The sequence below is a fragment of the Somniosus microcephalus genome, unplaced genomic scaffold, assembly GCF_052327205.1.
Source record: "Somniosus microcephalus isolate GS21.2 unplaced genomic scaffold, FLI_Smic_1.0 unresolved_chr3, whole genome shotgun sequence".
NCBI classification, from domain to species: Eukaryota; Metazoa; Chordata; class Chondrichthyes; order Squaliformes; family Somniosidae; genus Somniosus; species Somniosus microcephalus.
In genome coordinates, this window is record NW_028225181.1 from 2,625,510 (window position 1) to 2,652,233 (window position 26,724).

General features: G+C 55.5%; 1 protein-coding gene across 1 annotated transcript in view; it reads right to left on the reverse strand.

Annotated features, from left to right (window-relative positions):
- LOC147091172 (uncharacterized) overlaps positions 1–26,724 on the reverse strand; it is a 201,895-nt gene that overhangs the window by 109,641 nt on the left and 65,530 nt on the right. Inside the window, exons 6-7 of the mRNA XM_085976668.1 lie at positions 2,957–3,052; positions 2,111–2,197 (exon numbers count right to left, since the gene is read on the reverse strand). Coding sequence (XP_085832794.1) covers positions 2,111–2,197; positions 2,957–3,052 — 183 coding nt within the window. The remainder of the gene's footprint in view (positions 1–2,110; positions 2,198–2,956; positions 3,053–26,724) is intronic.

A 26,724-nucleotide genomic window follows, 5' to 3' on the forward strand; every position in this document is an offset into this window, starting at 1 on the left:
CATTCACTACATCACACTCCTCTCATTCACTACATCACACTCCAGTCATTCACTACATCACACTCCCCTCATTCACTACATCACACTCCAGTCATTCACTACATCACACTCCTCTCATTCACGACATCACACTCCCCTCATTCACTACATCACACTCCCCTCATTCACTACATCACACTCCACTCATTCACTACATCACACTCCCCTCATTCACTACATCACACTCCCCTCATTCACGACATCACACTCCCCTCATTCACTGCATCACACTCTCATCAATCACTACATCACACTCCCCTCATACACTTCCTCAGACTCCCCTCATTCACTACATCACACTCCCCTCATTCACTACATCAAACTCCCCTGATTCACTGCAGCACACTCCCCTGATTCACTGCAGCACACTCCCCTCATTCACTACATCACCCTCCCCTCATTCACTACATCACACTCCCTTCATTCACTACATCCCACTCCCCTCATTCACTACATCACACTCCCCTCATTCACTACATCACACTCCCCTGATTCACTGCAGCACACTCCCCTCATTCACTGCACCCCACTCCCCTCATTCACTACATCACACTCCCCTCATTCACTACATCACACTCCCCTCATTCACTACATCACACTGCCCTCATTCAGTACATCACACTGCCCTCATTCACTACATCACACTCCCCTCATTCACTACATCACACTCCCCTCATTCACTACATCACACTCCCCTCAATCACATTACATCCCATCATTCACTGCATCACACTCCCCTCATTCACTGCATCAAACTCCCCTCATTCACTCCATCACACTCCCCTCATTCACTACATCACACTCCCCTCATTCACTTCCTCACACTCCCCTCATTCACCACATCACACTCCCTCATTCACTACATCACACTCCCCTCATTCACTGCATCACACTCCGCTCATTCACTACATCACACTCCCCTCTTTCACTACACCACTCTCCCCTCATTCACTACATCACACTCCCCTCAATCACTACATCACACTCCCCTCATTCACTACATCACACTCCCCTCTTTCACTACATCACACTCCCCTCATACACTTCCTCAGACTCCCCTCATTCACTACATCACACTGCCCTCATTCCCTACATCACACTCCCCTCATTCACTACATCACACTCCCCTCATTCACTACATCACACTCCCCTCATTCACGACATCACAGTCCCCTCATTCACTACATCACACTCCCCTCATTCACTACATCACACTCCAGTCATTCACTACATCACACTCCTCTCATTCACTACATCGCACTCCCCTCATACACTACATCACACTCCCCTCATTCACTACATCACACTCCCCTCATTCACTACATCACACTCCCCTCATTCACTACATCGCACTCCAGTCATTCACTACCTCACACTCCTCTCATTCACTACATCACACTCCTCTCATTCACTACATCACACTCCAGTCATTCACTACATCACACTCCCCTCATTCACTACATCACACTCCAGTCATTCACTACATCACACTCCTCTCATTCACGACATCACACTCCCCTCATTCACTACATCACACTCCCCTCATTCACTACATCACACTCCACTCATTCACTACATCACACTCCCCTCATTCACTACATCACACTCCCCTCATTCACGACATCACACTCCCCTCATTCACTGCATCACACTCTCATCAATCACTACATCACACTCCCCTCATACACTTCCTCAGACTCCCCTCATTCACTACATCACACTCCCCTCATTCACTATATCAAACTCCCCTTATTCACTACACCACACTCACCTCATTCACTACATCACACTTCCCTCATTCACTACATACCGCTCCACTCATTCACTATATCTCACTCCCCTCATTCACTTCCTCCCACTCTCGTCATTCACTGCATCCCACTCCCTCACTCACTGCATTCCACTTCCCTCAGTCGTTGCATCCGAGTCCCCTCAGTCTCCTCATCCCGCACATGTCAGACAGTGAACCTTGCTTCCCACAATTAGAGATTGGATCAATCTGAGTAACTGAGGATTTGCTGCTGATACATTGGGTGAGCAGTCTTTAGAATGGACCCCACAAGGTAAATACCTGAGGCTGGAGACTCCACTCGAATAGTGGCTGTACGATCATCGGGTTGGTGAGTCGCTTGTTCCTCAGTTGGGGATGTCTCTGGATCTGCAAGAAAGGAAGAGAGACAGAGGACGGTGCAGAGTGGAGAACAGGCCATCAGTCTGATACTAGGGTCCGGAGAATTCCCGAAATCAGTCTTTATATAACCCAGAATCATCTACTCCCCATCCCCAAAGTCACTAAATTCCACCTCCCTCAGTCACTGCAATTTTTTATTCGTTCCTGGTGTGTGGGCGTCGCTGGCAAGGCCAGCATTTATTGCACATTCCTAACTGCCCTTGAGAAGGTGGTGGTGAGCCGCCTTCTTCAACACAACTGTGTGGTTTGCTAGGCCATTTCAAAGGGCAGTTAAGGTTCAAATACATTGCTGTGGGTCTGGAGCCACATATAGGCTAGACCGGGTTTGGACGGCAGATTTCCTTCTCTAAAGGACATTAGTGAACCGGATGTTTTCTAATGACAATCTGATAGTTTAATGTTCTAGCTTTTAATTCCAGATTTTTATTAAATTACCCAACTGTTGTGGTGGGATTTGATCTCATATTTTCCAGATCATTTGGCCAGGCCTCAATAACCCAACCACTGTGCGACCGTTCCCCCGCATCTAAAGCACCTCAAACCCTTCATTCAGCACAGGCCAGTCAGTGCATCCCGCTCCCCTCATTAAGAGACTGGATGAATCTCTGGGAATGCCGAGTTCAGCACTTACTTTGGGACAATTTATTACGTTAAAGGGGCTATATAAATACAAGTTGCTGTTGTTGTTGAACAGTCTGTGTGGATTGGACCCCACAATACAATTACCTGAGCTTGCAGAGCCTGCTGGGCTCGAGGAGGAACGATCACTGGATTCACGAGTCGATTGTTCCTCGGGCTCCTGATATGGGACTGTCTTGGGATCTGTAATAAAGGAAGAGAGACATGGGAGAGTACAGAGTGGAGAGCACCAGAACAAGTCATCAGGCTTGTTCTAGTGTCCGGAGAATTTCAGATACCAGTCTTTATAAAATGCATAATCATCTAATCTCATTCCCAGTGACCCAGTAAGCCTGGAGAGGGAGCGTGCGGTGCCCAATGCTACACTGGGGCTCTATAGCGATCAGTGGGCACCGCAGGGAAAAGAGTGTCCGATAGACACGGCGAACAGCGTCTGACACAGCTCCCTATATCTTTGATGAAAAAAAAGACGTTGTGTTTCAGTTCCTTTATTCGTTGTGCCCCTTACAACAAGGCGGGGGCACAATATAACTTTTTGTTTACGTTGATGACACGGGATATCCCAGAGTCACCCTGCTGGAACATTTCAAAACAGACGTGTTTACTTGCAACACCCAAAGCTCTAATTGAGCCCCTTGTATGACAAGTCCAGATTGCTGATTGGTCACCTTGGAGGACAAGACTGCCTGCTCCAGACAGAACAGTGTGTACTTGCAACAGATAGGACTCACCCTCATGGGTTAAGATATTCTCCCACCCAAAGACATTTTCTTGCTCCCACCGCCCAAGTTACTGAGCTGCGAATGCTACCCAAGTTCATGATCTCCTCACCCCGCCCAAGTTCCTGATCTCCTCACCCCGCCCAAGTTCCTGATCTCCTCACCCCGCCCAAATTCCTGACCTCCCTACAACCAATTTCCTGACATACTCCCCCGGTGCAATTTCTTGACCTCCACCCATCAAAGTTTCTGACGTCCTCCCCCAGCCCGAGTTCCTGACCTTCTCCCACGGTATGAGTTCCTGATCTTTTCTCCACCCCACGAGTTACTGCATCCCGCGAGTTCCTGACCTTCTCTTGCACACCGAGTTCCTGACCTTCTCGCCCCACCGAGTTGCGACATTCTCTCCGCCCCCGCTGAATTCATGACCTTCTCTACCCCTCCCGATTTCCTGACCATCTCACCCCTGCAGTTCCTGACCTTCTCCCACCCGCGTCCCTGAACTTCTCTCCCCCGTGAGATCCTGATGCTTTCACCCCACCGAGTTCCTGACCTACTCTCCCCCCCACAAGTTCCTGATCTTCTCTCCCCATCCCCCGAGTTCCTCAAATTCTTCCCCCCATGTGCGTTCCTGACCTTAGCTCTCTGCCAGCCGAGTTCCTGATCTTGTCTTTCCTCCCGAGTTCCTGACTTACTCTTTCCCCCCGAGCTACGGACCTTCTCCCAGCACCTGATTTTAGAACATTCTCTCACCCCACCCAGAGTTCCTGACCTTCTCTCCGCCCACCCTGAGCTCCTGACCTTAACGCCCTCCCAGCCGTGTTCCTGACATTCTCTTTCCCCTCTGAGTTCCTGACCTTCTCCCACACCTGCTTTCCGACCTTCTCTCCCACCACCCCGAGTTACATTAGAACATAAGTAGGAGCAGGAGTAGGCCATACGGCCCCTCAGGCCTGCTCCACCATTCAATAGGATCATGGCTGATCCGAACCTAGACTCATGTCCACCACCCTGCCCGCTCCCCGTATCCCCTAATTCCCTTATCTGCTAGGAAACTGTCTATCTCCATTTTAAATTTATTTAATGTCGCAGCTTCCACAGCTCTCTGAGGTAGCAAATTCCATAGAGTTACTACCCTCTGAGTGAAGAAGTTTCGCCTCATCTCAGTTTTGAAAGGGCAGCCCCTTATTCCAAGATTAAGCCCCCTAGTTCTAGTCTCACCCATCAGTGGAAACATCCTCAGTGCATCCACCCGATCAAGTCCCCTTTAAATCTTATATATTTCGATAAGATCACCTCTCATTCTTCTGAATTCCAATGAGTAGAGGCCCAACCTACTCAATCTTTCCTCATAAGTCAACCCCCTCATCTCCGGAATCAACCGAGTGAACCTTCTCTGAACTGCCTCGAAAGCAAGTATATCTTTTCTTAAATATGGAAACCATAACTGTACGCAGTATTCCAGGTGTGGCCTCACCAGTACCCTGTATAACTGAAGCAAGACTTCCCTGCTTTTATACTCCATCCCCCTTGCAATTAAAGCCAAGATTACATTGGCCTTCCTGATCACCTGCTGTACCTGCATACTAACCTTCTGTGTTTCATGCACCAGGACCCCCAGATCCCTTTGTACTGTAGCACTTTGCAGTTTCTCTCCATTTAGATAATAAGTTGCTCTTTTATTTTTTCTGCCAAAGTGCATAACCTCACACTTTCCAACATTATATTCCATCTGCCAAATTTCTGCCTACTCACTTAGCCTGTCTATGTCCTTTTGCAGGTTTTCTATGTCCTCCTCATTCACTGTTTTCCCTCCCATCTTTGTATCGTCGGCAAACTTGGATACTTTGCACTCGGTTGCTTCCTCCAAATCGTTAATATAGTTTGTAAAGAGTTGGGGTCCCAGCATTGACCCCTGCAGAACACCACTAGTCACTGATTGCCAACCCGAGAATGAACCATTTATCCCAACTCTCTGTTTTCTGTTAGATAGCCAACCTTCCACCCATGCCAGTATATTGCCCCCAATCCTGTGATTTTTGATCTTGTGCAGTAATCTTTTGTGTGGCACCTTCTCAAATGCCTTTTGGAATTCCAAATACACCTCATCCACTGGTTCCCCTTTATCCACCCTGTTTGTTACGTCCTCAAAGAATTCGAGCAAATTTGTCAAACAAGACTTCCCCTTCATAAAACCATGCTGACTCTGTCCGATTAAATAATGCTTATCCAAATGTCCTGTTACTGCTTCCTTAATAATGGACTCCAACATTTTACCAACCACATATATTAGACTAACTGGTCTATAGTTTCCCATCTTTTGTCTACTTCCCTTTTTAAATAAGGGCGTTACATTAGCAGTTTTCCACTCTGCTGGGACCTTTCCTCAATCCAGGGAGTTTTGGAAAATTACCACGAATGCATTCACAATCCCTACCGCTACTTCTCTAAAGACCCTAGGGTGTAAGCCATCAGGTCCAGGGGATTTATTCGCCTTTAGTCCCATTATCTTACCGAGTACCACCTCCTTAGTGATTTTAATCGTGTTTTGCTCCTACCCCGCTATAGCCCACTGTTTGTCCAGTGTTGGGATATTATCAGTGTCCTCTACTGTAAAGACTGATACAAAATATTTGTTCAGCGTTTTTGCCATCCCCATGTTCCACACCACTAATTTCCTGGTCTCGTCCTCTAAGGGACCAACATTCACTTTAGCCACCATTTTGCTTTTTATATAACTGCAGAAGCTCTTGCTATCTGTTTTTATATTTTTTGCCAGTTTACATTCATAATCCATCTTCCCTTTCTTAATTAATCTTTTAGTTATTCTTTGCTGGCTTTTAAATGCTTCCCAATCTTCTATCCTCCCACTAGATTTGGCTACTTTATATGCCCTTGTTTTCAGTCAGATACTATCCTTCATTACTTTACTTAGCCACGGATGGCTGTCTTTTCTTTTACGCCCCTTTTTCCTCAGTGGAATATGTTTTTCTTGAAAGTTGTGAAATATCTCCTTGAATGTACACCACTGCTCATGTACCGTCCAGACAACCTCTCCCCCCCAACCCGATGTCCTGTCTTTATCGCCCTCCCACCCGAGCTCCTGAACTTCTCTTCACCGCCACCGCCCCCCCCAGTTCCTGATTTTCGGACCATCTCTCCTCCATCGTGAGTTCCTGACCTTTTCTCCACCCACCCCGAGTTCCTGAACTTATCGCCCTCCCACCCGAGATCCTGATCTTCTCCCGCCACCTGATTTTCGGACCATTTCTCCCCTCACCCAAAGTTCCTGACTTTTGCTCCCACAAGCCCAAGTTCCTGCCCATCTCACCTACTCACCCGAATTCCAGACCTTTACCCCCACCCCGAACTCCTGACCTTCATTCCCCCACTCCGAGTTCCTGACCTTCATTCCCCCCACCCCGAGCTCGACCTTCATTCCCCCCACCGCGAGTTCCTGACCTTCTTTCCCCCACTCCGAGCACCTGACCTTCATTCCCCCCACCCCGACTTCCTGACCTTCTTTCCCCCACCCCGACCTCTTGACCTTCCTTCCCCCCACCCCGTGCTCCTGACATTCTTTCCCTCAACCCAGAGTTCCTGACCTCCTTTCCCCCCACTCCAAGATCCTGACCTTCTTTCCCACACCCCGAGTTCCTGACCTTCTTTCCCCCACCCGACCTCCTGACTGTCCTTCCCCCCACCCCGAGCTCCTGACCTTCTTTCCCACAACCCAGAGTTCCTGACCTTCGTTCCCCCCAATCCAAGTTCCAGACCTTCTTTCCCCCACCACGAGCTCGACCTTCATTCCCCCCACCCCGAGTTCCTGACCTTTTCCCCCACCCCGAGCTCGACCTTCATTCCCCCCACCCCGAGTTCCTGACCTTCTCTCCCCCCACCCCGAGCTCGACCTTCATTCCACCCACCCGAGTTCCTGACCTTCTCTCCCCACCCCGAGTTCCTGACCTTCTTTCCCCACACTCCGAGTTCCTGACATTCTTTCCCCTCACCCCAAGTTCATGACCTTCTTCCCCCCGCCCCGAGTTCCTGACCTTCTTTCACCCACACGGAGTTCCTGACCTTCTTTCGCCCACCCCGAGATCCTGACCTTCTTTCCCCCACCCCGAGCTCCTGACCTTCTTTCCCCCACCCCGAGATCCTGACCTTCTTTACCCTCACCCTGAGGTCCTGACCTTCTTTCCCCACACCCCGAGTTCCTGACCTTCTTTCCCCCACCCCGAGATCCTGACCTTTCCCCCACCCCGAGCTCCTGACCTTCTTTCCCTCAACCCGGAGTTCCTGACCTTTCCCCCCAATCCAAGTTCCTGACCTTCTTTCCCCCCACCACGACCTCCTGACCTCCTTTGCCCCAATCCAAGTTCCTGACCTTCTTTCCCCCCACCCCGAGTTCCTGACCTTCTTTCCCCCCACCCCGAGTTCCTGACCTTCTTTCTCCCACCCCGAGTTCCTGACCTTCTTTCCCCCCACCCCGAGTCCCTGACCTTCTTTCCCCCACCCCGAGTTCCTGACCTTCTCTCCCTCCACCCCGAGTTCCTGACCTTCTTTCCCCACACCCCGAGTTCCTGACCTTCTTTCCCCCACCCCGAGATCCTGACCTTTCCCCCACCCCGAGCTCCTGACCTTCTTTCCCTCAACCCGGAGTTCCTGACCTTCTTTCCCCCCAATCCAAGTTCCTGACCTTCTTTCCCCCCACCACGTCCTCCTGACCTCCTTTGCCCCAATCCAAGTTCCTGACCTTCTTTCCCCCCACCCCGAGTTCCTGACCTTCTCTCCCTCCACCCCGAGTTCCTGACCTTCTTTCCCCACACCCCGAGTTCCTGACCTTCTTTCCCCCACCCCGAGATCCTGACCTTCTTTCCCCCCACCCCGAGTTCCTGACCTTCTTTCCCCCCAATCCAAGTTCCTGACCTTCTTTCCCCCCACCACGACCTCCTGACCTCCTTTGCCCCAATCCAAGTTCCTGACCTTCTTTCCCCCCACCCGGAGTTCCTGACCTTCTTTACCCCCACCCCGAGTTCCTGACCTTCTTTCCCCCCACCCCGAGTCCCTGACCTTCTTTCCCCCACCCCGAGTTCCTGACATTCTCTCCCCCCACCCCGAGTTCCTGACCTTCTTTACCCACACCCCGAGTTCCTGACCTTCTTTCCCCCCACCACGAGTTCCTGACCTTCTTTCCCCCCACCACGAGTTCCTGACCTTCTTTCCCCACACCCCCATATCCTGACCTTCTTTCCCCGCACCCCGAGTTCCTGACCTTCTGTACCCCCACCCCGAGTTCCTGACCTTCTTTCCCCCCACCCCGAGTTCCTGACCTTCATTCCTCCCACCCCGAGTTCTTCACCTTCTTTCCCCCCACCACGAGTTCCTGACCTTCTTTCCCTCCACTCCAAGTCCCTGACCACCTTTCCCTCTACTCCAAGTCCCTGACCTTCTCTCCCCCCATCCCGAGTTCCTGACCTTCTTTCCCTCCACACCAAGTTCCTGTCCTTCTGTCCCTCCATTCCGAATGCCTGACCTTCTTTCCCCCCACGCCGAGTTCCTGACCTTCATTCCCCCAATCCAAGTTCCTGTCCTTCTCTCCCCCCACCCAATGTTCCTGACCTTCTCTCTTCCCCGAGTTCCTTACCTTCTCAGTCCACCCCCACACACTGATGTCCTGACATCCTCTCCCCCCGCCCCCCGCCCCCCGTGATCTTGAACTTCTCGCCCCCCCCCGGGTTCCTGACCTACTCTCACCACCCCTGACTTCCTGACCACCTCTCTACTCCATCACACCTCCTGAGATCCTAACATTCTATCAACACCACACGCCCCAAGTTCTTGAGCTTCCCCCACCACCCACTCTCAAGTTTCTGACTCTCTATCAACCACACAACCCACTCCAGCCCTCGAGTTCCTGAACTTCTCTCCCCACCCCGCACCCCATTCGGGATCCTGGCCTCCATTCACTCCCCAATGTTCCTGACCTTCTCTCCCCCCCTCCCCGGAGTTCCTGACTTTCTCCCCTACCCATGTTCATAACCGTGTCTTCCAAACGCCCCGAGTTCCTGATCTTCCCTCACCTCACCCCCCGTACATGACCTTCTCTCTCCCAACGACTGCCTGACCTTGTCTCCCCAACCTCCCCCTCCACGAGTTCCTGACATTCTCTCATGCCCATCCTAGTTCCTGACTTTCTCTATCTCACCACACCCAATAATTTCTGACCTTCTTTCACTCCCCCGAGTTCCTGACGTTATTCTCCCCTCCCGAGTTGCTGACCTTCTCACCCTCACCCCCGAGTTCCTGCCCGAATTCTCCACCTCCAAGTACCTGATCATCTCTCCCACCATTCCGAGTTCCTGGCAATCTACCCCACAACCCACCCCACCGAGTACCTGACCTTCTCTCCAAACCACAATTTCCTTACCTTCTCTGCCCTTTCCCCGAGTTCCTGACCTTCTTTCCCCCCACCCCGAGTTCCTGACCTTCTTTCTCCCACCCCGAGTTCCTGACCTTCTTTCCCCCCACCCCGAGTCCCTGACCTTCTTTCCCCCACCCCGAGTTCCTGACCTTCTCTCCCTCCACCCCGAGTTCCTGACCTTCTTTCCCCACACCCCGAGTTCCTGACCTTCTTTCCCCCACCCCGAGATCCTGACCTTTCCCCCACCCCGAGCTCCTGACCTTCTTTCCCTCAACCCGGAGTTCCTGACCTTCTTTCCCCCCAATCCAAGTTCCTGACCTTCTTTCCCCCCACCACGTCCTCCTGACCTCCTTTGCCCCAATCCAAGTTCCTGACCTTCTTTCCCCCCACCCCGAGTTCCTGACCTTCTCTCCCTCCACCCCGAGTTCCTGACCTTCTTTCCCCACACCCCGAGTTCCTGACCTTCTTTCCCCCACCCCGAGATCCTGACCTTCTTTCCCCCCACCCCGAGTTCCTGACCTTCTTTCCCCCCAATCCAAGTTCCTGACCTTCTTTCCCCCCACCACGACCTCCTGACCTCCTTTGCCCCAATCCAAGTTCCTGACCTTCTTTCCCCCCACCCGGAGTTCCTGACCTTCTTTACCCCCACCCCGAGTTCCTGACCTTCTTTCCCCCCACCCCGAGTCCCTGACCTTCTTTCCCCCACCCCGAGTTCCTGACATTCTCTCCCCCCACCCCGAGTTCCTGACCTTCTTTACCCACACCCCGAGTTCCTGACCTTCTTTCCCCCCACCACGAGTTCCTGACCTTCTTTCCCCCCACCACGAGTTCCTGACCTTCTTTCCCCACACCCCCATATCCTGACCTTCTTTCCCCGCACCCCGAGTTCCTGACCTTCTGTACCCCCACCCCGAGTTCCTGACCTTCTTTCCCCCCACCCCGAGTTCCTGACCTTCATTCCTCCCACCCCGAGTTCTTCACCTTCTTTCCCCCCACCACGAGTTCCTGACCTTCTTTCCCTCCACTCCAAGTCCCTGACCACCTTTCCCTCTACTCCAAGTCCCTGACCTTCTCTCCCCCCATCCCGAGTTCCTGACCTTCTTTCCCTCCACACCAAGTTCCTGTCCTTCTGTCCCTCCATTCCGAATGCCTGACCTTCTTTCCCCCCACGCCGAGTTCCTGACCTTCATTCCCCCAATCCAAGTTCCTGTCCTTCTCTCCCCCCACCCAATGTTCCTGACCTTCTCTCTTCCCCGAGTTCCTTACCTTCTCAGTCCACCCCCACACACTGATGTCCTGACATCCTCTCCCCCCGCCCCCCGCCCCCCGTGATCTTGAACTTCTCGCCCCCCCCCGGGTTCCTGACCTACTCTCACCACCCCTGACTTCCTGACCACCTCTCTACTCCATCACACCTCCTGAGATCCTAACATTCTATCAACACCACACGCCCCAAGTTCTTGAGCTTCCCCCACCACCCACTCTCAAGTTTCTGACTCTCTATCAACCACACAACCCACTCCAGCCCTCGAGTTCCTGAACTTCTCTCCCCACCCCGCACCCCATTCGGGATCCTGGCCTCCATTCACTCCCCAATGTTCCTGACCTTCTCTCCCCCCCTCCCCGGAGTTCCTGACTTTCTCCCCTACCCATGTTCATAACCGTGTCTTCCAAACGCCCCGAGTTCCTGATCTTCCCTCACCTCACCCCCCGTACATGACCTTCTCTCTCCCAACGACTGCCTGACCTTGTCTCCCCAACCTCCCCCTCCACGAGTTCCTGACATTCTCTCATGCCCATCCTAGTTCCTGACTTTCTCTATCTCACCACACCCAATAATTTCTGACCTTCTTTCACTCCCCCGAGTTCCTGACGTTATTCTCCCCTCCCGAGTTGCTGACCTTCTCACCCTCACCCCCGAGTTCCTGCCCGAATTCTCCACCTCCAAGTACCTGATCATCTCTCCCACCATTCCGAGTTCCTGGCAATCTACCCCACAACCCACCCCACCGAGTACCTGACCTTCTCTCCAAACCACAATTTCCTTACCTTCTCTGCCCTTTCCCCGAATTCCTGATCTTCTCTCCCCTCCCCCCACCACCCTGTTACTGTTCTTCTCATACCCCTGGTAACTGACTTCCTCTCACCCACCGAGTTCCTGACTCTCCCTCCCCCCACCCGAGTCCTGACTCTCCCTCCCCCCACCCGAGTTCCTGACCTTCTCTCACCAGCTCCTCCCCACCTACGTCCAGACATTCTCAACATGAACCGCCCCGCAAGTTCCTGATCTTTTCTCACTCCCACCGCTCGACGTCCTGACCTCTTCACCTCAAGTTCATGATCTTCTTCCCACAACCCCCAATTCCAGAACTTCTCTCCCCCCACCCGAGTTCCTGACTCTCTTCCACCCCAAGTTCCTGACATTCACTCACCTCCATGTGTTCCTGACCTTCTCTTGCCCCCAGAATTCCTGACCTTCTCCCCTTCGAAGTCCCGACATTCTCTCCCCTCACCGAGTTACTTACATTCTCCACCCACCCCGAGTGACTGACCTTCTCCCCCTAATCCCAGATTTATTCAGCTATTCTCCACACCCCATGAACTTGACCTTCTCCCCACCCAGATTTCCTGCCATTCTCCCCCGATTTCCTGACATTCAGCCCCCCGAGTTCATGACAATTTCCCCCCCCCGAATTTCCTGCATTCTCTCCAGCCCGAGTTCTTGACATTCTCTCCCTCCCCCAGAGTCCCTGACGCTCCCTCCCCCACTCAGAGTTCCTGACATTCTCTCTCTTCCCACGAGTTCCTGATCTTCTATTCCCCTCTCAGTTCCTGAATTATCTCTCTCTCTCCCCCCGATTTCCTCAGCTTCTCTCCTAACCGAGTACCCGACCTTCTCTCCCACCCGAGTTCCTAACTTTCTCTCTCTCCCCCCGAGTTCCTGAAATTCTCTCTCTCCCCCCGAATTCCTGTTCTTCTCTCGCACCACCCCCAGAGATCCTGACCTTCTCTCCCTACCCCGAGATACTTACCTTCATTCCCACCAGATTTCCTAGCCTTCTTTCCCACCCGTGTTCCTGACCTTCTACCTCGTCGAGTTCCTGACCTGCTCTCCCCCCAGCCAATACCTGACCTTCTCTCTGCCCCAATTCCTGATGTTCTGTCTTGCCCCCACCAATATTTGACATTCTCTCTTCCGCCCAGAGGTCCTTACCTTCTCTCCCCTCCAGTTCCTGACCTTCTCTCTGCCACACCCCGCCCGAGTTCCTGACCTATTCTCCACCCCCTGAGTACCTGACATTCTCTCTGCCCCCCCGAATTCCTGACGTTCTCTCTTCCCCCCAACAATACTTGACCTTCTGTCTTCCCCCAAGTGTTCCTTACCTTCTCACCCCTTTGTGTTCCTGACCTTCTCTCTGTCTCCCACTCCGCCGATTTCCTGACCCTCTCTGCACCCCCCAGTACCTGACCTTCTCTCTGCCCCGCAGTTCCTGACGTTCTCTCTCCCCACAGTACCTGACATTCTCTCTTCCCCCCAGAGTCCCTGACCTTCTCTCCCCCTTCGAGTTCCTGACCTTCTCTTTCTCCCCCCACCCACCTCCCCCGAGTTCCTGACCATCTCTCCCTCCCCCGCCATGAGTTCCTGACATTCTCTCGCGCACACCGAGTTCCGGACCTTCCCTCTCCCACCCCGAGTTCCTGACCTTCCCTCCCACACACCGAGTTCCTGGAATTCTCTCCCCCACCCCGAGTTCCTGACCATCTCTCCCCACCCCGAGTTCCTGACCTTCTTTCCCCACCCGAGTTCCTGACCTTCTCTCCCCCACACCGAGTTCCTGGCATTCTCTCCCCTACCCCGAGTTCCTGACATTCTCTCCCCACCCCGAGTTCTTGACATTCTCTCCCCCACCCCGAGATCCTGACCTTCTCTCCCCCACCCCGAGTTCCTGACCTTCTCTCTCCCCGCCCCGTGTTTCTTACCTTCTTTCCCCCCACACCGAGATCCTGACGTTCTCCCCCCACACCGAGTTCCTGACCTTCTCTCCCCACCCCGAGTTTCTTACCGTCTTTCCCCCCACCCCGAGTTCCTGACCTCCTTTCCCCCCACCCCGAGTTCCTGACCTCCTTTCCCCCCACCCCGAGTTTCTTACCTCCTCCCCCCCAACCCGAATTCCTGACCTTCTCTCCCCCCACACCGAGTTCCTGACCTTCTCTCCCCCACCCCGAGTTCCAGAACTTCTCCCCCCAACCCCGAGTTCCTGTCCTTCTCTCCCCCACCCCGATTTCCTGACCTTCTTTCCCCCACCCCGAGATCCTAACCTTCATTCCCCCACCCCGAGATCCTGAACTTCGTTCCCCTCACCCCGAGTTCCTGATCGTCTATCCCCCCACCCCGAGTTCCTGACCTTCTTTCCCACACCCCGAGTTCCTGACCTTCTTTCACCCCACCCCGAGTTCCTGACCTTCTTTCCCCCCACCCCGAGTTCCTGACCTTCTTTCCCCCAACCCCGAGTTCCTGACCTTCTTTCCCCTACCCCGTGTTCCTGACCATCTTTCACCCCACCCCGAGTTCCTGACATTCTTTCCACCACCCCGAGTTCCTGACCTTCCTTCCCCCCACCCCGAGTTCCTGACCTTCTTTCCCCCCACCCCGAGATCCTGAACTTCGTTCCCCCCACCTCGAGTTTCTCACCTTCTGTCCCCCACCCCGAGTACCCGACCTTCTTTCCCCCCACCACGAGTTCCTGACATTCTCTCCCCCACATCGAGTTCCTGACCTACTTTCCCACACCCCGAGTTCCTGACCCTCTTTCCCCCACCCTGAGTTCCTGACCTTCTTTCCCCCACCCAGAGTTCCTGACCTTCATTCCCCCACCCAGAGTTCCTGAACTTCTTTCCCCCAACCCCGAGTTCCTGAACTTCTTTCCCACCACCCCGAGTTCCTGACCTTCTTTCCCCCACCCCGAGTTCCTGACCGTGTTTCCCTCCACCCCGATTTCCTGTCCTTCTCTCCCCACCCCGTGTTCCTGACCTTCTTTCCCCCCATTCCGATTTCCTGACCTTCTTTCCCCCACCCCGAGTTCCTGACCTTCTTTCACCCACCCCGAGTGCCTGACCTTCTTGACCCCACCCCGAGTTCCTTACCATCTCTACCCCCACCCCGAGTTCCTGACCTTCTTTCCGCCCACCCTGAGTTCCTGACCATCTCTCACCCACCCCGAGTTCCTGAACTTCTTTCCCCCCAACCCGAGTTCCTGACCTTCTTTGCCCCACCCCGAGTTCCTGACCTTCTTTCCCCCCACCCCGAGTTCCTGACCCTCTTTCCCCCACCCCGAGTTCCTGACATTCTTTCCCCCCACCCCGAGTTCCTGACCTTCTCTCCCCTCACCCCGTGTTCCTGACCCTCTTTCCCCCCACCCCGAGTTCCTGACCTTCTTTCCCCGCACCCCGAGATCCTGAACTTCGTTCCCCCCACCACGAGTTTCTCACCTTCTTTCCCCCACCCCGAGTACCCGACCTTCTTTCCCCCCACCACGAGTTCCTGACATTCTCTCTCCCACCCCGAGTTCCTGACCTACTTTCCCACACCCCGAGTTCCTGACCCTCCTTCCCCCACCCTGTGTTCCTGACCTTCTTTCCCCCACCCCAAGTTCCTGACCTTCTTTCCCAAACCCAGAGTTCCTGACCTTCTTTCACCCCACCCCGAGTTCCTGACCTTCTTTCCCCCCACCCCGAGTTCCTGACCTTCTTTCCCTCCACCCCGAGTTCCTGACCTTCTTTCACCCACCCCGAGTGCCTGACCTTCTTTCACCCACCCCGAGTGCCTGACCTTATTTCCCCCACCCCGAGTTCCTGACCATCTCTACCCCCACACTGAGTTCCTGACCTTCTTTCCCCACACCCCGAGTTCCTGATCTTCTTTCCCCCACCCCGAGTTCCTGACCTTCTTTCCCCCACCCCGAGTTCCTGACCTTCTTACCCCCACCCCGAGTTCCTGACCTTCTTACCCCCACCCCGAGTTCCTGACCTTCTTTCCCCTTCCCCGAGTTCCTGAACTTCTTTCGCCACACCCCGAGCTCCTAACCATCTCTCACCCACCCCGAGTTCCTGAACTTCTTTCCCCCCACCCCGAGTTCCTGAACTTATTTCCCCCCACCCCGAGTTCCTGACCTTCTTTCCCCCCACCCCGAGTTCCTGACCTTCTTTCCCCCACGCCGAGTCCCTGACCCTTTTTGCCCCAGCCCGAGTTCCTGACCGTGTTTCCGCACCCCGAGTTCCTGACCATCTTTCACCCACCCCAAGTGCCTGACCTTCTTTCCCCCACCCGGAGTTCCTGACCTTCTTACCCCCACCCCGAGTTCCTAAACTTCTTTCCCCCACCCCGAGTTCCTGACCATCTCTCAGCCACCCCGAGTTCCCGAACTTCTTTCCCCCCACCCCGAGTTCCTGACCATCTCTCAGCCACCCCGAGTCCCTGACCTTCTTTCCCCCGACCCGAGTTCCTCACCTTCTTTCCCCCACCTCAAGATCCAGAACTTGGTTCCGCTCAACCCGAGTTCCTGATCGTCTTTCCCCCTCACCGAGTTCCTGACGTTCAATCCCACCACCCCGAGTTCCTGACCTTCTTTCCACTCACCCCGATTTCCTCACCTTCTTTCCCCCCACCCCGAGTTCCTGACCTTGTCTCCCCCCACACCGAGTTCCTGACCTTCTTTCCCCCACCCCGAGTTCCTGACCTTCTTTCCCCCCCCGAGTTCCTGACCTTCTTTCCCCTCACTCTGACTTCCTGACCTACTTTCCCCCACCCCGAGATCCTGACCTTCTTTCCCCCACCCTAAGTTCCTGAACTTCTTTATCCCACCCCGAGCTCCTGACCTTCTTTCCCCCCACACCGAGTTCCTAACCCTCTTTCCCCACCTCGAGTTCCTGACATTCTTTGCCCCACCCCGAGTTCCTGACCTTCTTTCCCCCACCCCGAGTTCCTGACATTCTTTGCCCCACCCCGAGTTCCTGACCTTCTTTCCCCCACCCCGAGTTCCTAACCTTCTTTCCCCCACCCCGAGTTCCTGACCTTCTTTTCCCCCACCCCGAATTCCTGACCTTCTTTCCTCCACCCCGAGTTCCTGACCTTCCCTCATCCCACCCCGAGTTCCTGACATTCTTTCCACCATCCCGAGTTCCTGACATTCTTTCCCCCACCTAGAGTTCCTGACCTTCTTTCCCCCACACCGAGTTCCTGACCATCTTACCCCCCACCCCGAGTTCCTGACCTTCTTTCCCCCACCCCGAGTTCCTGACCTTCTTACCCCCACCCCGAGTTCCTGACCATCTCTACACCCACACTGAGTTCCTGACCTTCTATCCCAACACCCCGAGTTCCTGACCTTCTTTCCCCCCACCCCGATTTCCTCACCTTCTTTCCCCCCACCCCGAGTTCCTGACATTCTCTCCCCACCCCGAGTTCCTGACTTTCTCTCCCCCACCCCGAGTTCCTGACCTTCTTTCCCCCACCCCGAGTTCCTGACCTTCTTTCCCAACACCACGAGTTCCTGACCTTCTCTCCCCCACCCCGAGTTCCAGACCTTCTCCCCCCCACCCCGAGTTCCTGTCCTTCTCTCCCCCTCCCCGAGATCCTAACATTCATTCCCCCACCCCGAGATCCTGAACTTCGTTCCCCTCACCCCGAGTTCCTGATCGTCTATCCCCCCACCCCGAGTTCCTGACCTTCTTTCCCACACCCCGAGTTCCTGACCTACTTTCCCCCCACCCCGAGTTCCTGACCTTCTTTCCCCCCACCCCGATTTCCTGACCTTCTTTCCCCCACCCTAAGTTCCTGAACTTCTTTATCCCACCCCGAGCTCCTGACCTTCTTTCCCCCCACCCCGAGTTCCTGACCCTCTTTCCCCACCCCGAGTTCCTGACATTCTTTGCCCCACCCCGAGTTCCTGACCTTCTTTCCCCCACCCCGAGTTCCTAACCTTCTTTCCCCCACCCCGAGTTCCTGACCTTCTTTTCCCCCACCCCGAATTCCTGACCTTCTTTCCTCCACCCCGAGTTCCTGACCTTCCCTCATCCCACCCCGAGTTCCTGACATTCTTTCCACCATCCCGAGTTCCTGACATTCTTTCCCCCACCTAGAGTTCCTGACCTTCTTTCCCCCACACCGAGTTCCTGACCATCGTTCCCCCCACCCCGAGTTCCTGACCATCTTACCCCCCACCCCGAGTTCCTGACCATCGTTCCCCCCACCCCGAGTTCCTGACCATCGTTCCCCCCACCCCGAGTTCCTGACCATCGTTCCCCCCACCCCGAGTTCCTGACCATCGTTCCCCCCACCCCGAGTTCCTGACCATCTTGCCCCCCACCCCGAGTTCCTGACCTTCTTTCCCCCACCCCGAGTTCCTGACCTTCTTACCCCCACCCCGAGTTCCTGACCATCTCTACACCCACACTGAGTTCCTGACCTTCTATCCCAACACCCCGAGTTCCTGACCTTCTTTCCCCCACCCTGAGGTCCTGACCTTCTTTCCCCCACCCCGAGTTCCTGACCTTCTTTCCCCCACCCCGAGTTCCTGACCTTCTTTCCCACACCCCGAGTTCCTGACCTTCTTTCCCCCACCCCGAGTTCCTGACCTTCTTTCCCCCACCCCGAGTTCCTGAACTTCTTTCCCCCACCTCGAGTTCCTGACCTTCTTTCCCCCCACCCCGAGTTCCTGACCTTCTTTCCCCCCACCCCGAGTTCCTGACCTTCTTTCCCTCCACCCCGAGTTCCTGAACTTCTTTCCCCCACCTCGAGTTCCTGACCTTCTTTCCCCCCACCCCGAGTTCCTGACCTTCTTTCCCCCCACCCCGAGTTCCTGACCTTCTTTCCCCCACCCCGAGTTCCTGAACTTCTTTCCCCCCACCCCGAGTTCCTGACCTTCTTTCCCCCCACCCCGAGTTCCTGACCTTCTTTCCCTCCACCCCGAGTTCCTGTCCTTCTTTCCCCCACCCCGAGTTCCTGAACTTCTTTCCCCCCACCCCGAGTTCCTGACCTTCTTTACCCCACCCCGAGTTCCTGACCCTTTTTGCCCCAGCCCGAGTTCCTGACCGTGTTTCCGCACCCCGAGTTCCTGACCTTCTTTCCCCCCACCCCGAGTTCCTGACCTTCTTTCCCCCCACCCCGTGTTCCTCACCTTCTTTCCCTCCACCCAGACTTCCTGACCTTCTTTCCCCCACCCCGAGTTCCTGACCATCTTTCACCCACCCCAAGTGCCTGACCTTCTTTCCCCCACCCGGAGTTCCTGACCTTCTTACCCCCACCCCGAGTTCCTAAACTTCTTTCCCCCACCCCGAGTTCCTGACCATCTCTCAGCCACCCCGAGTTCCTGAACTTCTTTCCCCCCACCCCGAGTTCCTGACCATCTCTCAGCCACCCCGAGTCCCTGACCTTCTTTCCCCCGACCCGAGTTCCTCACCTTCTTTCCCCCACCTCAAGATCCAGAACTTTGTTCCGCTCAACCCGAGTTCCTGATCGTCTTTCCCCCCACCCCGAGTTCCTGACCTTCTCTCCCCACCCCGAGTTCCTGACTTTCTCTCCCCCCACCCCGAGTTCCTGACCTTCTTTCCCCCCCGAGTTCCTGACCTTCTTTCCCCTCACTCCGACTTCCTGACCTACTTTCCCCCACCCCGAGATCCTGACCTTCTTTCCCCCCACCCCGATTTCCTGACCTTCTTTCCCCCACCCTAAGTTCCTGAAATTCTTTATCCCACCCCGAGCTCCTGACCTTCTTTCCCCCCACCCCGAGTTCCTGACCCTCTTTCCCCAACCCGAGTTCCTGACATTCTTTGCCCCACCCCGAGTTCCTGACCTTCTTTCCCCCACCCCGAGTTCCGAACCTTCTTTCCCCCACCCCGAGTTCCTGACCTTCTTTTCCCCCACCCCGAATTCCTGACCTTCTTTCCTCCACCCCGAGTTCCTGACCTTCCCTCATCCCACCCCGAGTTCCTGACATTCTTTCCACCATCCCGAGTTCCTTACATTCTTTCCCCCACCTAGAGTTCCTGACCTTCTTTCCCCCACACCGAGTTCCTGACCATCGTTCCCCCCACCCCGAGTTCCTGACCATCTTTCCCCCACCCCGAGTTCCTGACCTTCTTACCCCCACCCCGAGTTCCTGACCATCGTTCCCCCCACCCCGAGTTCCTGACCTTCTTTCCCCCACACCGAGTTCCTGACCATCGTTCCCCCCACCCCGAGTTCCTGACCTTCTTTTCCCCACCCCGAGTTCCTGACCTTCTTACCCCCACCCCGAGTTCCTGACCATCTCTACACCCACACTGAGTTCCTGACCTTCTATCCCAACACCCCGAGTTCCTGACCTTCTTTCCCCCACCCTGAGTTCCTGACCTTCTTTCCCCCACCCCGAGTTCCTGACCTTCTTTCCCCCCACCCCGAGTTCCTGACCATCTCTACCCCCACACTGAGTTACTGACCTTCTTTCCCCCACCCCGAGTTCCTGACCTTCTTTCCCCCACCCCGAGTTCCTGAACTTCTTTCCCCCACCTCGAGTTCCTGACCTTCTTTCCCCCACCCCGAGTTCCTGAACTTCTTTCCCCCACCCCGAGTTCCTGACCCTCTTTCCCCCACCCCGGAGTTCCTGACCTTCTTTCCCACCACCCCGAGTTCCTGACCTTCTTTCCCCCACCCCGAATTCCTGACCCTCTTTCCCCCACCCCGAGTTCCTGACCTTCTTTCCCCCCACCCCGAGTTCATTACCTTCTCTCCCCCACCCCGAGTTCCTGACCTTCTTTCCCCCACCCCGAGATCCTAACATTCTCTCCCCCCACCCCGAGATCCTGAACTTCGTTCCCCTCACCCCGAGTTCCTGATCGTCTATCCCCCCACCCCGAGTTCCTGACCTTCTTTCCCACACCCCGAGTTCATGACCTTCTTTCCCCCCACCCCGAGTTCCTGACCTTCTTTCCCACACCCCGAGTTCCTGACCTTCTTTCCCCCCACCCCGAGTTCCTGACCTTCTTTCCCCCCACCCCGAGTTCCTGACCTTCTTTCCCCCCACCCCGAGTTCCTGACCTTCTTTACCACCACCCCGAGTTTCTGAACTTCTTTCCCCTACCCCGTGTTCCTGACCTTCCTTCCCCCCACCCCGAGTTCCTGACCTTCTTTCCCCCCACCCCGAGATCCTGAACTTCTTTCCCCCCACCTCGAGTTTCTCACCTTCTTTCCCCCACCCCGAGTTCCTGACATTCTCTCCCCCACCCTGAGTTCCTGACCTACTTTCCCACACCCCGAGTTCCTGACACTCTTTCCCCCACCCTGAGTTCCTGACCTTCTTTCCCCCACCCCGAGTTCCTGACCTTCTTTCCGCCACCCAGAGTTCCAGACCTTCTTTCCCCCACCCAGAGTTCCTGACCTTCTTTCCCCCCCAACCCCGAGTTCCTGAACTTCTTTCCCCCAACCCCGAGTTCCTGACCTTCTTTCCCTCCACCCCGAGTTCCTGAACTTCTTTCCCCCACCCCGAGTTCCTGACCTTCTTTCCCTCCACCCCGAGTTCCTGAACTTCTTTCCCCCACCCCGAGTTCCTGACCTTCTTTCCCCCACCCCGAGTTCCTGACCTTCTTTCCCCCAGCCCGAGTACCCGACCTTCTTTCCCACCACCACGAGTTCCTGACTGTCTCTCGCCCACCCCGAGTTCCTGACCTTCTTTCCCCCACCCCGAGTTCCTGACCTTCTTTCCCACACCCCGAGTTCGTGATCCTCTTTCCCCCACCCCGAGTTCCTGACCTTCTTGCCCCCACCCCGAGTTCCTGACCTTCTTTCCCACACCCCGAGTTCGTGATCCTCTTTCCCCCACCCGGAGTTCCTGACCTTATTTCCCCCACCCCGAGTTCCTGACCTTCTTTCCCCCACCCCGAATTCCTGACCCTCTTCAACCCAACCCCGAGTTCCTGACCTTCTTTCCCACACCCCGAGTTCCTCACCCTCTTTCCCCCCACCCCGAGTTCCTGACCTTCTTTCCCCCCACCCCGAGTTCCTGACCTTCTCTCCCCCACCCCGAGTTCCAGAACTTCTCCCCCCAACCCCGAGTTCCTGACCTTCTCTCCCCCACCCCGATTTCCTGACCTTCTTTCCCCCACCCCGAGATCCTAACCTTCATTCCCCCACCCCGAGATCCTGAACTTCGTTCCCCTCACCCCGAGTTCCTGATCTTCTATCCCCCCACCCCGAGTTCCTGACCTTCTTTCTCCCCACCCCGAGTTCCTGACCTTCTTTCCCCCCACCCCGAGTTCCTGACCCTCTTTCCCCCACCCCGAGTTCCTGACCTTCTTTCCCCCAACCCCGAGTTCCTGACCTTCTTTCCCCTACCCCGTGTTCCTGACCACATTTCACCCCACCCCGAGTTCCTGACCTTCTTTCCACCACCCCGAGTTCCTGACCTTCCTTCCCCCCACCCCGAGTTCCTGACCTTCTTTCCCCCCACCCCGAGATCCTGAACTTCGTTCCACCCACCTCGAGTTTCTCACCTTCTGTCCCCCACCCCGAGTACCCGACCTTCTTTCCCCCCACCACGAGTTCCTGACATTCTCTCCCCCACATCGAGTTCCTGACCTACTTTCCCACACCCCGAGTTCCTGACCCTCTTTCCCCCACCCTGAGTTCCTGACCTTCTTTCCCCCACCCAGAGTTCCTGACCTTCTTTCCCCCACCCAGAGTTCCTGACCTTCTTTCCCCCAACACCGAGTTCCTGAGCTTCTTTCCCCTACCCCGTGTACCTGACCATCTTTCACCCCACCCCGAGTTCCTGACATTCTTTCCACCACCCCGAGTTCCTGACCTTCTTTCCCCCCACCCCGAGATCCTGAACTTCGTTCCCCCCACCTCGAGTTTCTCACCTTCTGTCCCCCACCCCGAGTACCCGACCTTCTTTCCCCCCACCACGAGTTCCTGCCATTCTCTCCCCCACATCGAGTTCCTGACCTACTGTCCCACACCCCAGTTCCTGACCCTCTTTCCCCCACCCTGAGTTCCTGACCTTCTTTCCCCCAACCCCGAGTTCCTGACCTTCTTTCCCCTACCCCGTGTTCCTGACCTTCTTTCCCCCACCCAGAGTTCCTGACCTTCATTCCCCCACCCAGAGTTCCTGAACTTCTTTCCCCCAACCCCGAGTTCCTGAACTTCTTTCCCACCACCCCGAGTTCCTGACCTTCTGTGGTAAACCACTGTCATACCTGTCTGTGTCTGTATGTGTATTCCACTAGGTACAGGTCTGGACATGCCTCGGCTGACTCCTCCCACTATTCCAGGTATATAAGTGACTACCTCCCAGTCCCTTAGTATTCTGGACGGGTCGACCACTCGAGACAAGACCTTCATTCTTTAGTTAATAAAAGCCTGATTGTTACTCGCTCAACTTCAGTCTTTTGAGTAATTGATGGCGCATCAATTTTATTAACTAAATTTTTTATAATGGAGAAGATCCTCACACCAGCATGCCTGGACCTGGACAGTCGGGAAGCGGACGCTTCCACCAAGTTTGCTCACTGGCTCACGTGCTTCGAGACATTCCTGACTGCCTCCACTGCGGTCGAAACGGATGCGGACAAACTGTCTGTCCTGTTCTCCAAGGTGAACCACCGAGTGTACTCAGTCATCCGGGATGCGACCTCGTACACAGCCGCCCTCCAGCTCCTCAAGACCCAGTACACGCGCCCTGTGAACGAAGTATACGCTAGGCACCTTCTGGGGAGTCGCAAGCAACAACCTGGGGAATCGACTGAGGAATACCTCCAAGCACTGTCCGTGCTTGGCCGGGCCTGTGGGTGTAAGGCGGTAACGCCCACTAAGTACACGGAGGAACTGATCCGGGATGCCTTCGTAGCGGGCCACAGGTCCAACTACACCAGACAGCGACTGCTGGAGCAGAGTGACCTCACCCTCGACAAAGCCTCCGACATCGCACTAACGCTGGACGCAGCCTTCCGGGGCATGGATGCCTACTCCTCTGCACCGTGGACGCCGCGGGGAACGACAACCTGGGACACGGTAGGACAGCCCCATAGCACCGTGCCACCCCAGCCACAGCCCAACAACGGCCCAACTACCGCAGCAGTGTCCCAAAGCCAGACAGCAGTATCCCAAGGCCAGAAATGCTACTTCTGTGGCCAGGCCAAACACCCCAGAGCGCGCTGCCCGGCGAAGAATGCAACCTGCTCGGGCTGCGGGAAAAAGGGACACTACGCCAGCGTCTGCAAGGCCAAAGCCACCCCGAACGCCAGCAGCGCCGCGTGTGGGCCGTGCGAGCCGCCATCTTGGGCCTCCCCAGCCATGTGCGAACCACCGCAGCAGCAGCCATCTTGGACGACTCCAGCCACATGGGAATCATGGGCGCTGCCATCTTGGACACCAGCCGGGACGCAGCAGACCGCCAACCCCCCCCCATCTGATACTCGCAGCGACACACCGACCCCTACGCTGGCCTCTGTGACGCTGGACCAAACGAGACCGCACCAGCTAGCTCGGTCCAAAATGGACGTTAAGGTAAACGGCCATGCAATAAACTGCCTTTTTGACTCCGGGAGCACAGAGAGCTTCATCCACCCCGACACGGTGCGGCGTTGCTCTCTCCCAGTCCTGCCTGCGCACCAGCGGATTTCTATGGCCTCCGAGTCCCAGTCAGCGGACATTGGCGGCTACTGCGTGGTGACACTAGTAGTAGACGGGACTGTGTTCAATAATTTTAAACTCCTGGTCCTGCCCGACCTCTGCGCTGCCGTTCTACTGGGGTTGGATTTCCAGTGCCACCTCAAAAGCGTTACGATGGCGTACGGTGGCCCCCTCCCCCCACTCACAGTCCGCAGCCAGCAGCCTCCAAATTGCCCGCCGCGCACTAGATGCAACCTCTCCACACTCAGAGTCCCACCCCCCCCACTGTTTGCTAACCTCACCCCCGACTGTAAGCCCATCGCCACAAAGAGCAGGCGATACAGTGCCGGGGACAGGGTTTTCATCAAAACCGAAGTGGAACGGCTCCTGAAGGAGGGGATTATTGAGGGCAGCTCCAGCCCCTGGCGAGCCCAGGTTGTGGTCGTTAAGACCGGCGAGAAACAACGCCTGGTCATCGACTACAGCCAAACAATAAACCGCTACACCCTGCTGGACGCCTACCCACTCCCCCGCATAGCTGACATGGTCAACCAGATCGCGCAGTACCGCGTCTTTTCGACCATTGACCTGAAATCAGCGTACCACCAGCTCCCCATCAGCCCTGAAGACCGCCAGTATACTGCTTTTGAGGCAAACGGCCGCCTCTATCACTTCCTTAGGGTTCCCTTCGGCGTTACCAACGGGGTCTCCGTCTTCCAAAGGGAGATGGACCGGATGGTCGATCAAAACGAGCTGCAGGCCACTTTCCCTTACCTAGATAATGTGACCATCTGCGGCCATGACTTGCAGGACCATGACGCAAACCTCGAGAAATTCCTCCGCACCGCCCAACTCCTGAACCTGACATATAACAAGGAGAAGTGCATATTCCGCACAGACCGCCTCGCCATCCTTGGCTGTTTTGTAGAACACGGGGTCATCGGTCCCGACCCGGACCGGATGCGTCCCCTTATGGAACTCCCACTGCCCCACTGCCTAAAAGCTCTGAAGAGGTGCCTAGGGTTTTTTTCCTACTACGCTCAGTGGGTCCCCTACTATGCAGACAAAGCCCGTCCGCTGATCAAGTCCACCTCTTTTCCCGTGACGGCAGAGGCCCGCTTAGCCTTCCACCGTATCAAGGAAGACATTGCCAAAGCCACCATGCACGCAGTGGACGAATCCATCCCCTTCCAGGTGGAAAGCGATGCGTCCGACTTCGCTCTGGCCGCCACCCTTAATCAGGCGGGGAGACCTGTGGCATTCTTCTCACGAACCCTCCAGGGCCCGGAGACCAGACACTCCGCGGTCGAGAAGGAGGCCCAGGCTATCGTGGAGGCTGTGCGTCATTGGAGGCACTACCTGGCCGGAAAACGATTTACCCTGCTCACTGACCAGCGTTCAGTTGCTTTTATGTTCAACAACAAGCAGAGGGGCAAAATCAAAAATGACAAGATCTTGAGGTGGAGAATCGAACTTTCCACCTACAATTACGAGATCTTGTACCGGCCTGGGAAGCTCAATGAACCCCCAGATGCCCTATCGCGTGGCACCTGCGCCAGCGCGCAGATCGATAGGCTGAGGGCCCTCCACAATGACCTCTGCCACCCGGGGGTCACCAGGTTCTTCCACTTCATCAAGGCCCGCAACCTGCCTTACTCCATTGAGGAGGTCAGGACCATGACCAAGAACTGCCAAGTCTGCGCTGAGTGCAAACCGCACTTTTATAGACCAGACAGAGCCCACCTGATAAAAGCCACTCGCCCTTTCGAACGCCTGAGCGTCGATTTTAAAGGGCCTCTCCCCTCCTCCGACCGCAATGTGTACTTCCTCAACATCATTGACGAGTACTCCCGGTTCCCGTTCGCTATCCCCTGCCCGGACATGACCAGTGCCACGGTCATTAAATGTCTGAACAGCCTCTTCACCCTGTTCGGTTTCCCCAGCTATATCCATAGCGACCGGGGCTCATCGTTTATGAGCGACGAACTCCGCCAGTACCTGCTCGCTAGGGGTATAGCCACAAGCAGGACCACCAGTTACAACCCCCGGGGGAACGGACAGGTGGAAA